At 38.3% G+C, this 12,945-nt stretch overlaps 1 protein-coding gene across 1 annotated transcript; it reads right to left on the bottom strand.

Annotated features, from left to right (window-relative positions):
• Nucleotides 1-117: 117 nt before the first annotated feature.
• On the bottom strand, nucleotides 118-1,318 carry LOC109794163 (uncharacterized). Its single transcript, XM_083071870.1, has 5 exons — nucleotides 1,308-1,318; nucleotides 1,087-1,213; nucleotides 720-998; nucleotides 532-633; nucleotides 118-444 (listed from the first exon to the last, which is right to left on the bottom strand). Exons 1-5 carry the CDS (start codon nucleotides 1,316-1,318, stop codon nucleotides 118-120), a joined length of 846 nt encoding a protein of 281 aa, XP_082927996.1.
• Between the last annotated feature and the right edge of the window lie 11,627 nt (nucleotides 1,319-12,945).

The following is a 12,945-nucleotide window of genomic DNA, read 5'->3' as shown; positions in this document are numbered from 1 at the left end:
CCGACTAGTACCAGTTGAACCGCCTCCAGATTGACGGTCCAGCACCAACTATAACTATTACTGCATCAATTTCATTTTCTCCTCTAATTTTGCATACTTCTCATTTACAGCATTAGCTCATGTAGTCGCTGCATCAGCTCGTGCAGTTGCTGCATCAGCTCGCTCAGTTGCATGTTGAACCTCTTGGCGTAATGCCTCTATCTCAGTAGAATGGTGATGTGTATGACTGGTAGCCTGAACAAATAAAGTGACCTGTGTAAGAGAGGACACACCATGACGTATGTTAGAAGCTAGATCTCTCGTGGCATAACATCGACCCCTACTCTTGCCTCCTGCTGCTTCCTTCCAACACTGAATCTTTTTCACCCCATTTACAGGTAATTGACTGTTAGACCCCTCAACACCCTCCAACTGAATCACTCTCAACCACTCGTGATATTTTTCCTAGTCAATTATAATGCATGTCAGACATTAGAAATATGTAAGTTTAAAAATTGAAATTGTAATGAAATTATTTTTTGTATAAGGTACATATGTATCACGAGCACGGTCATCAACCCAGCTACCAGTTTTCTTTGTGTGAGTGGCCACAAATAGCTCGTCCGGATCTAGAGGTCGACCATATTTACGCTCCTTTAAGAAATGTAAATAAATATAAGCAATATTTTATATAATGTCATTATATATGGGAATTTACACAAGTCATGAACAATACTTACTAGGCCTAACGTAACCTCAAGATGAGACTTACGTCCCGTTGTGTGCAATGCTCCACCTCTAGTAGAAGCCCGATTATTTTTATTTCGGGTAGATTTTTCTTCGAATTTGTTGTTGTCCCAATACTTAAGAAGATCATCCCAAGCTTGTTCTCCTATCCAATGTGGCCTAACCGCTTTACACCTTGCTTTGGTAAGCATATCACGAAGGAGTTTTTTGACTTTCTTTCCATACACCTTTCTAATCTCCCATTCGTGATGTGGTGCCCAAGTAATTCTTGCCTAAAACAAATAAAGAAAATAAGTATCAATTTCATCAAAATATATTAATAAATATTTAAATACATAAAAAAAATTAACATATAGTCACCGTGAACTCTGTCCACCATTTGACTTGCACATCCTCTAGAACAACATCATAACAATGATAAGGACCCCTAAATTGTGACTTAATTGCATGACCAATTGCTGCAATAGGGTGAGTATTAGGGATCCATCTGTAAAATATTCAAATCTAATGTTAAGCATTAAGTTCATGAATAAAACCATAAAAGGCATAAACATTAAAAATCAAATTGCTATTAAACATACCCATTTGCCATAGGTCAGATGATGATCCTACCATCACTATAACATTCCACTATCTCCTCAATTTGGATGTGCTCTTTCCCTATATGAGCCTCTACCTCTATATCCTCATCTCCCTCAACATTATGAGGATCCTCTGCTCGAGGAATATCGACAAGATGAACTAGTGGGGGTTAGGTGGCATAAGATGATGAAGTAGGGGTGGCCTGAATTATGGGAGTATGGGGTGGAGGAGTAGGTTGAACTAGTGGAGGTTGGGTGGCATAGGATGATGGAATAGGGGTGGGATCAATTATGGGAGTGTGAGGTGGAAGAATAGTAGTAGACTGATCGAGTAGAGGGTGGGTGACATAAGGTGATGGAGTAGGGGTTGGCTGAACTATGACAGTGTGGGGTGGTGGCGTAGGGCTAGGTAATTGCAATAATGAAGGGGTAAAATGTACAACACCACTAGTACAGGTGGCCTGATGAGTTATTGAAGGTGTTGAGCTAGTGCTTTGGGTCTTATGGGTCGATGAAGGTGTGTTAGTCCTGTTATTTCTTGATGTGGATGACTTAACAATAGATGGAAAGGTACCAATAGATGTGGGGGTAGAATTTTGCACATGACCAAGCTCTATAGCAAGATGACCAGGTAATAATCTAATCTCTCGAGCTCTTGCCATAGCTCGCTGGCCTCGAGAAATCTCAGTTGTGCCTCGTGTCCTAGGCATCTGTCTCACACATTAGTTAAAGTTTAAGATAACACAAGATAAAATAAAACCTTTTATGAATAAAAGAAAAACATAACAATATATGAAAATCAATGAAATATAAACCTAAGTTAATCATTGTCGTTATCAAAGTTCCAATCCTCTTGATCATCATCTTCCTCCCCTAACTGTAACCCATCTTGACCATCTTCAACTTCTTCATCTTCTTCATCATCCTCAACTTCTTCAATTACTGATGTGTCAGCTAAACCTTCTAGTTGTTCAATTTCTACAATTGGTAATACATTTGCCATTTCATCAACTTGATAAGGTAATTCCTCATCCACATTGTTGACTTCAACATGACCTCTTGGTTTTGCAGTGATTACCACACACCAAGCATGCAAGTTTCTACAAATATCTGGATAAGAAACATAGTAAACTTGTCTTGCTTTTTGTGTAAGGATGAACAGATCATATGGAATATATCTTCCACTCATCTTGATTTCTACAAGATTGTATTATGGATGAACCTTTGTGCCTCTATTTTTTGTGGGATCAAACCATTCACAATAGAAAAGGGGATCTTTTTATTTAGTCCAAGATACTCCAATACATAAATATGGTGGATAATTCCATAAAAGTCATCTTCTCCTCCTTCGGTTACACCTTTTATGTGCACCCCACAATTGATTATTTTTCTTCCATTACTCCAACTTTTTGTGTGAAACTTGTACCCATTAACAAAGTACATGTTCCATGATATTGCGCATGAATTAGGACCCCATGCTAATGACTTTATGTTTGGATCTACCACCCCATTCCTCCCATCATTGACCTACATAAATAAGACACTTAAGTTTATATTGTTGATTTTCCTTATTAAGAAATTGAGAATGATAACACTTACAAAGTTCCTAAACCATTCTGGAAAATATGCATGTATATGTCTAGAAGTTGGTTCATCATTTAGGGATTGAGCTTGTAAGAATAAGCTGAAATGAAACACATAACCAGTCATACAAATATGATAGTTACATTTGACTGACACAATGAATTTAGGAATTAGAGGTACTTACTCAAGAATCAGTTTAACCTCATTACAATTTATGAGAATATGTACATGAGCAGATCTCCATTCATTGTCACGTAACCAGTATTCTTTAGACATGCCACTAGGGCGTCCAGAATTGTTCAATATTGACAATGTTGGGTGAATGCCCTCATGTGCAGTTCTAGGATCATTTCTCAAACTACTGTTTGGCAACAAGCTTACACTCTTGAAATAATGGGAGCAAAAAAATGTTATCTCTCGGTGCAAGTAGAATGCACATATTGAACCTTCTACTCTTGCCAAATTATGCACTGCTCGTTTTGCATCTCCCATCATTCTGTACCACATTAACCATTTAGTGCAACTAGAAAATAAATGGGAAACTTGATAATCAATACTACATATAAAAAAATACCTTTCAAATGGATACATCTATCGATATTGAACAGGACCACCAAGTCTTGCTTCCATAGGTAGGTGAATAGATAAATGTTCCATTGAATCAAAGAATCTTGGAGGAAAAATTCTTTCTAACTTGCATATAATGACTGATATATTTTGCTCCATTCTAAGTAAATCATCTATCCGCAAGGTATTACAGCATAAATCTCTAAAAAATCCACTTAATTCAGTAATAGGATTCCACACACATTCTGGCAATGCACGAAATGCAATCGGGAGAAGACGCTCCATGAATACATGACAATCATGACTCTTCATCCCATACATAGTTCCTCGATCAACATTGGCACACCTAGCTAGGTTAGAGGCATACCCATCTGGCATTTTTAACTCAGTAATCCATTTATAAATTGATTTTTCTTTTTTGACGAGTAAGTATAGTTTGCCTTAGGTTTTCCCTACTTCCCATTAGGTAATTGAATCAACTCTAATTCCCCACGTGCACAAATTTTAGAAACATCCTTTCTTGCCTTTTCATTGTCTTTTGTTTTACCCTTGATATCCATTACAATGTTGAATACATTATCAAAAAAATTATTCTCTATGTGCATTACATCAAGGTTGTGTCTTAATAAGTTATCTTTCCAATATGGAAGATCCCAAAATATAGATCTTTTAAACTAATGATGAAGTTGCCCATACCTTGGCATATTCGGTAAAGGACCATCTGTTGCTTTAGTAAAATTGTGGATAAATTCCCATATTTGATCTCCTTTCAAGAAATAAGGCGGTCCATCAAATTCAGTTTTATTCCTTATAAATTTCCTTTTACTTTTCCTAAAAGGATGGTCTGCTGGCAAGAACCGTCGATGACAATCAAACCATGAAGGTTTCACACCATTATCTAATTGGAAGGCCTTTGTGTCTTCCATACAATGAGGACATGCTAATTTGCCTTTTGTTCCCCATCCAGACAACATGCCATAAGCTGGAAAATCATTTATTTTCCACATCAACCCTGCACGCAAGATAAAATTTTGTTTTGTGGAGATATCATACATCAACACCCCATAATCCCACAATAATTTTAGGTTATCAATTAGAGGTTGCAAGTACACGTCTATTTTTGTTGTTGGGTTATGTGGACCAGGTATAAGACAAGTCAGAAACAAGTATGGTTTGGTCATGCACATTTCAGGAGGAAGGTTGTAAGGCGTAACAATTAAAGGCCAACATGAGTATGGGTTTGTTGATGCTTGAACATAGGGTGTAAACCCATCAGAACATAGACCAAGTCTTATATTTCGTGGTTCACTTGCAAAATCTGGATAAACATGATCAAAATGTTTCCATGCTTCCCCATCACATGGGTGTCGTAGATCAGTAGAATTATTTTTGTTCTCGTGATGCCATCTCATTTGGCTCGCGGTTTCTGTTGATGCATATAGTCTTTGTAATCTTGGAATGATTGGAAAGTAAAACATTCTCTTCACCAGAATGTTTTTGTATCTTCCCTTTCCCACCTTAGGAGGTAAATACCTTGGACTATGAAAAAACTTGCATTTAGTTAAATCTTTGTCCTCTTTGTAATACAACATACACCCATCCACGCAACAATCAATCTTTTTAGCTTTCAGCCCCAATTGCGACACCAACTTTTTTGCTTCATAATAGTTCTTTGGTATGCAATTATTTTTTGGAGCTACATCAACTAACATTTGTATAAAATAATCTAAACATTTTTCAGGGGCATGCCAATTGGTTCTAGCTGCCAAAAGCCTTACAACAATTGATAATTTGGATTCAGTTGCTTCTTCGTATATTGGTTGGTTCGCAAAGGCTAGCATGTCATAAAATCTTTGGGCTTCTAGATTCGGAGACTCATTTTCCATATCTGCATTGATATGTGATACATCACCCATATGTGCGTGTGCATCATACACCATTCGAGTCACAGATGCAAATTGATTCTCACAACCTATAGATGAAGAGTTACTAGATGGCCGAATTTCTAAATTTGAGACATTTGGCCCATCTTCTCCATGTTCAATCCAGGCCCAATAGTTTGGTTTAAACCCATGTCGTAGCAAATGGGCCCTCACTATCGGTGGTTTAAGAATCTTCTAACAATTACAATTTACGCAAGGGCATCTAATCCCTCCATCTGGAACAAAACAAGATTGTTCCATTGCTTTGCAAACAAATTCGTTGACTCCATTGATGAACTCATGCCTGAGTCTCCTTGAAGGATCAAGCATATTATATATCCACTTACGATCCATGTTTCTGCATACCATTCATAACATTTTAAGAATTCATATGGGGACATTTTCAAAATGGAAAGCCAATGAAAATTGGTGTTTTATAATCAAGATTGATCTATAGTCATGCAATTTGACTATGTTGGATTGTTACTGTTATCCTTTTACAAGAATAATCAGGAAATTTTACAAGTTCTACCAACAAATAATGGTAGAACTACACATTTTTCATTGATCTATAAATTTAAATTTTCTCCATTAGTTATTTAATGGCTTACAATCTTTAATTGTGCATAACAGCTCTATTATGCTAGCTTTTGTATGTCATTAATAAACAATAGCTTTGTTATGCTATATTTTGTTGGTCTAGTTAATCCACATTTTAAGAAGGGATTGTTTAAGTGAAATATGTCTAAAGCAAGTATAGTTTAAAACTAATAATAGGTTAAAAAAAATTGCTCAACAAATTTTAAACCGGTTCATACATTAAAATTGCTTAATTTAAAATTGGTTATAAAGCAAGCAACCAAGTCACCAATATAAAAATGTTCTAAACTAGTTATACCAAACCTTAACCATCAATAAAAATGTTCTATGTACAATATATAGAAGAAAAATTTAAATTCATTTAAGAAATAGTACACTAGGAAAATTTTTCTAGTTACACAACACACATGCTAGAAGTAAGATCAATTTTTAATATATCCATTAAATCTATAACAAATGAGAAAGCTAAGGAGAAGGAGTACCACTAGCAGCTTTTCCCTTGCAACTTGTATGAAATATCAATGACCTGTAAAATGCACATGACATTAAATTAAAACAAAATATATCCCATTAAAAACTTATTTATACTTTCGCATCACATAAATATGACTACAAATTATGTATGCCATTACCTGAATGATATGGCTTTAATAAAATTGGTGTCAACCTGCAACATGGCCAATAAGAAATTAAAGAAAGCCCTAAATCTATATAATGATAGTACTCTAGTCCATCACATACTTGGTGAATTAGGAATGAAAAATAGGAGAATTTGTGTAACTCCTAAAATCAGACTTTATCAATTTATACACATATTCAAAAATAAGAACTCATAAGTTATAACATTGAATAATTACACTACAAATTGCACCATATTATAAGACTTTAACCAATTTATATCTATCAAGCAAAAATGCTCAGCCTTCTCAAACATATCTCTAACATAGGCACAAAAGAAGTAATTCATGCACAAAACAACCTCCTTAATCAAAATCAATACATATCTAATAGAGTTAGTATTTTAAAATTGTTAAGTCTTCTCAAATCATAAAGATTTTTACATGCTAGATATCTAACAAAGCCATGTAGCCAAACATTTACATATAATTGGTGGTAGAATTTAACACAAAACACATATTGTTCATAAATTAGACAACTCAAAATATATAGAGTTCAATCACAACACTTTAGTGAGTCTTTTAGACTCACATGTATAAAACTAAAACTAAAATCACCTATACACTCCAATTGGATAAAAATAATAGCTTGCATCATGTATAAACACCTCTTGTTTGAGCCTTTTCAAGAGTGCCCTTGAACTTCCTTATGCATGAGCACATGTTGTTTGAGCTTTTTCAAGAGTGCCCTTGAACCTTTCCCTCTGCATAAACACATGCACAATTCTTGTTAGTGTTTCCAATGGATGTTAAAACACTTAACATTTTTTCAGGTTTATAGTATGATTGATTAAAAAATTTGATATCTAACTTAAACCTTGGGCAAAAATTGTTCGTATGTGTATGTGGCTTTCTAATCATTATTGTGTTTATAATTATAAAGTCGCTCCAAAAGCTTCAAAAATTACTTAATCCCTTTATATCTATTAAAACCATATGGATCTAAATCATGGTACATTGAAAAAAATAATAGGTATAAGATATAGGATGATTGATGGAATCATGCCTAGGAAGGCAATGGGTGACACATTTAAGGAGCCAAGAGGAGTTGGCTAGACATGAAGGTTTGGGCCAGTCAAGGCCCAATGGTCCCGATGGGCCTGGAAAGCCCAATTTGAGCTTCACATGGGCCATCTCTTGATAAATCCATTTTTCTTATATTTTGTACATATTATATTAGTATAGGTTTCACATATTTTGGTCTTGTATTTTGGACCACATAGAGTAGCATTTTAGGCTTTAGGCTTATTGGGCCTAGTTTTGGGCTTCATGGGCCTTTGGGCTTTTGGTACCCAATATTGGGCTCATTCTCATTCTTGTAATTTTTCCTTTCCATTGTATTTTTTTGGCCATTGTATTTAGGTCATTAGAATAGGAAAATACAAGGAAAACTTAAGTGGACGGATTAGGTTAAATTAGGGTTAATTTGGAAGTCATTTAAGTTGCATTTGAGTCACATGTTCCTCACCACTAGTGGCTGAACATGTGTTTACTTAAATGCAACCCTAAATGCTATCTAAATTAAATCTAAATGCATGGAAAACCTAAACTCACGGACTTGCACATGTGCACCCAAATTTGAATTCAAATTTCAAATTTGAATTCAAACTTTAGGCGCCAATTTTGTGTAGCCTTGTTTAGGCTCCAATGCTACTCAAATCCGTGGCTACTTAAGTGAATACTTCTCATTGTAAAATCACTTTTGATATATGAAATTTGAGAGCAAATCTTCTGCCAAGTTTCTTCCAAAAGTCACCGAGACATTGCCTTCAAAACCCTAGGAATCACACCTTAGTTCCTACCTTTTGAAGTGAGCAATCCCTTGAGCCTTAAGCTAGGATACTTCCTTCCTTAGTCTAGGCTTTTCTAATCCAAGAATCCTCCATTCAAGTGTTCATTCCATTCGGTTTCAATCTCCATTGAAGAGATCCAAGCTTTGGTGAAGCTAAGGAGTAGTTCATCATTCACTTCTCCTTCCTTTGCCCTCAATGATAACCAATTCAACTTTATGTCTCTAATCTAATGTATGAATTTGAAATATGATGCTCCGTGGTTTTGTTACTGTTATTAAACCCTTTTTGAAAATAGACCAACAATGCTTCTAATTGTTTTCAACTAATACTAATAAGGATTTATAAAACTTAAAACCAAGTAGAATGTGTTCCTCTCGTGTGTGTATATATAAGGATTATAAATATATCATTTTTCAAGTTTTAACATACAACACTTGGATGAAAATGTTGCTGATGTTATATTGAAGAGTCAGATAGACATTCAAATCACTTACCCTCATAAAAGATAATTGTGGTTGTCGCCACCCGCCGAAATGGACATTGGCATTCGCGACGATGGTTGGACTCTTTTTAAGTTTTGAAAAATGATGGATTGTTAGAACGACTTATTCTCAAACTGAGACCTCATCGAGCTAACAATTTTGTTTAAATGACTCTCACCAATCCATGTTAATCCCAAGCGGGACCCTCCATGGATTAGTGGTTTTCGCAAAAAGAAGGGGTTCTTGGAGTCGCCACCAATGTTTTACTCAAAACATTGGAAAAAGATATAAGGCAATTGATTTTTACAAATCAACTTTGGCCATTACAACCAGAGTCGGGTAAGGGAGTCGGTTACGTGCGAGGAAGGTGTTAGCACCCCATAACGCCCCTTTTGGGTTCCCTATGACGGATTATTTCATAAATAATAGTGTAAAGTTACTAAATTACCCCTATTTATTAGAAACGATTATAAGTATAATATTTACATGATGAAAGCTTTAAACGTGTAATGCAACAATCAAAAAGCGGTAAAAGAAAGGATTTTGGGAATAAACCTTTGAAGCGTGCTTTTATATATTCAAAACGAAGTTTAGGAGGCTTTTTGGCGCTCCTTCCCACTACATGTCCGCTCGCTCCTTTCCCTAAAGATAATTTTTACTATGGAAATCAAAGAGATTTCCCTTCGACTTGTTCGAGTCTCAAGCTAATGGCTCATGACTCAAGAACTTCGTCGGATTGGCTCTCGGAGAGACTTCTAGGGCAGAGAATAGCTCAAAAACCCAAGAATACTCAGCACGAGGGTCCAGAAGTGTGGAAAAAGTGTGGAAGGACGTGCCAATGACGTCCTATTTATAGGATTGAGGCGCAGTACGGCCTAGAGGGTCAATACGGCCCGTACTGAGTTTTTGAACTGTATTACGGCCGTATTGAATTTGGTACGGCCGTACTGAAGTTCAAAAACTTCAGTACGGTCGTATTGATTTCACTACGGCCCGTACTGAGTTTTTTGAACTACAGTATGACCGTATTGAATTTGGTACGATCGTACTGAAGTTCAAAAACTTCAGTAAGGACGTATTGATTTCACTACGGCCGTATTGTAGTTCAAATGGCTCAGTACGACCGTACTGAACCTCTAGGAGGGTGTATTGAGCTCCAATCCTCGCACACCCTTATTCTAAGCTACTCTAAGACTTTTAGACCTACAAAGAATCATCCTAGGGTCTTCCAGGAGTCCTTCCGGCTGACTTTCCTTCGGTCTTCGAGAGTCTTTGAGTCTTATTTCCGACCCGGACAATTTTAGGGGTCTACAGCTGCCCCCCCTTTACTTAGTCGAACGGCTTTTTGGTGTACCGGTTGTCGCCACCGGCCCAAACGGGCCTCGGCGGTCGCGAAGACGGTCGAGCTCGCTTTTATTTTTAGTTTGAAAATGTATTGGATTATTAGAACGACTTGTTCTCAAACTGAGACCTTGTCGATCTTATCCAATTTATTTATTAAAATGTCTCACCAATCCATATTAATCCCAAGCGGGACCCTCCATGGATTAGTGGTTTTCGTAAAAGGAGGGTTCGTGGAGTCGCCACCAATGTTTTACTCAAAACATTGGAAAAAGGGATAAGGCAATTGATTTTATAAATCAACTTTGGCCATTACAACCAGAGTCGGGTAAGGGAGTCGGTTACGCGTGGGGAAGGTGTTAGCACCCCACAGCGCCCCTTTCGGGTTCCCTATGACAGATTATTTTCTAAAATAACAACGTAAAATTACTAAATTACCCCTATTTATTATAAGTGATTATAAATTAACTATCTACATGATGACAGTTTAAATATGCACACAGAAAGCAGTAAAAGGAAGGATTTAAGAAGAAACCTCTTGAAGCGTGCTTTTATATATTGAGTAAAACTGGGAAGCTTTTTTGGCGTTCCCTCGCTCTACAAGCTCGCTCGCTCCTTCCTAAAACTTTTAACTATGGAAATCCGGAGGATTTCCCTTCGACTAGGTTCGATCCTCAAGCAAAATGGCTCGGGGCTCAAGAACTTTGTCGGATCAACTCTCCGAGTGATTTCTAAGGCAGAACACTGCTCAAAAACCCCAGAATACTCAAGGAGAGGGTTGAAACTATCTGAAAAAGTGTGGAATGACGTCCAATTGACGTCATATTTATAGGGAATAGGCGCAATACGGCCTACAGAAGCAATACGGCCGTATTGAAATTTTTGATCTTCAATACGGTCGTATTGAGTTCAATATGGCCGTATTGAAATTCAGAAATTTCAATGCGCCCGTATTGAGTTCACTGCGGCTGTATTGAAGCTTCAATACGGCCGTATTGATTTCAGTACGGCCGTATTGAAGTTTTCAGAAACTTCAATACACCGTATTAAGTTCACTGCGGCCGTATTGAAGCTTCAATACGGCCGTATTAAGTTCAGTACGGCCGTATTGGGCTTCATTCCCTCCACTTCCTGATTTTGAGCTATTCTAAGACCTCTAGACCTACAGAGAACCCTCCTAGGGCCTTCCAGGAGTCCTTCTGGCTGATCTTCCTTCAGTCTTCGAGAGTCTTCAAGCTTTATTTCCGACCCGGACAATTTTAGGGGTCTACAGCTGCCCCCCCTTTACTTAGTCGGACGGCCTTTTGGTGTACCGGCTGACAAGTAAAGGAGTTGACCCAATTGTCCGGGTGATGTGCCAACCTTCTGACTTGTAATGTCTTCCGGTGGAAAATTGTTGAGTAGCCTCTCCAGGTGGGTGCATACCTCGGCGCTTCTGACATCCTCGGTAGCTGAGTTTACCCTCTCCAGGGTCAACTTCACTCGACGCCCGAGCCGGAAGTTGGACATCAACGCACCTCTGATGACGCTGATGGTTGAGTACCGTCTCTCCAGACCTAGCCTCACTCGACGCCCGAGCCGGAAGCTAGACACCAGTGTGTTAACATCACCCTGATGATTGAGTACCGCCTCTCCAGGCTCTGCCGCTTAACATTTGGCAGTTGAGTTTGCCCTCTCCAGGGTCTACGTCTTAACATCGGCAGGTGAGTTTACCCTCTCCAGGGACTGCGCCTTAACATCGGCAACTGAGTTTACCCTCTCCAGGGACTGCGTCTTAACATCGGCAGCTGAGTTTAGCCTCTCCAGGGACTACGCCTTAACATCGGCAACTGAGTTTACCCTCTCCAGGGACTGCGTCTTAACATCGGCAGCTGAGTTTGCCCTCTCCAGGGACTGCGTCCGTGTCTTCTGATCACTTCGGCAATGCGAGTTTACCCTCTCCAGGGTTTTGAGATGATTTTTGTCTCCACAATCCACTATGCTGCTTCGACAGTTTTTTCTGATTTTGTGCCGCTGAGGGCTGGATAACGCAGGGATCCGTCTAGGGGATGTGCAGTCATTCATAGGTTCCTGTGCCCCAACTTGCCTTGCATTGTTGGTACCCATGGGGAATTTCTGAATCCTTGGGGTATGGACACAGATGCTCTCTCTTTGAGTTGAGCGATGCCTTATGTTTGGCTGACGTCCTTTGACGTTGGTGGAGTATCCCGGTTGTCCTTATTCGGGTGACTCTTTTCAATTTTCTGATTTTGTAGCCTCTGTGTAGGCTATTATCCACTAGGGAATTCTGTCATTCATTTCTTGACTGGCCTCTTCTGTTGGGCAGATAATCTTGATGTTCGGTGCTTGGCTGGATGCCGCATTCCGCTTGGGGAATATTTATTGAGATTTTTTTATTTTTTCTCCTTTTGTAGGGATGCCTCTTGAGTAGGCGATTGGGGACTTGGGGATCTTATTGTATCCCAGAGTATTATTTAGGAAGCCTCTACAGGCTTAGCCTCGCTCAGCACTTTGAGTCGGAGAGCTATCTTCCACTGAGGAAGTGTTAAGTCCTTTGACTTGTATATACTGTTTGGATGATCGCACTTCCATTGGGGATTGCGTCGATTTTTCTTTGATAGCTCTCGCTGGGGATTTTTCCGTGAGCTTGAGCTGAGGTTCCCTCTGGGGAG

Source organism: Cajanus cajan, chromosome 3, assembly GCF_000230855.2.
Source record: "Cajanus cajan strain Asha chromosome 3, NIPB_CcT2T_4, whole genome shotgun sequence".
NCBI lineage: Eukaryota > Viridiplantae > Streptophyta > Magnoliopsida > Fabales > Fabaceae > Cajanus > Cajanus cajan.
The sequence above is the reverse complement of the archived record's forward strand: the minus strand, read 5'-3'. Positions and strand labels throughout refer to the sequence as shown.

Excerpts from the sequence above, each read along its gene's own strand:
- LOC109794163 (XM_083071870.1), bottom strand. Across the intron at positions 634-719 it reads TTGAGGTTACGTTAGGCCTA|GAGCGTAAATATGGTCGACC; the intron begins GTAAGTATTGTT and ends CATTTCTTAAAG. Across the intron at positions 445-531 it reads ACCGTGCTCGTGATACATAT|GAAAAATATCACGAGTGGTT; the intron begins GTACCTTATACA and ends ATAATTGACTAG.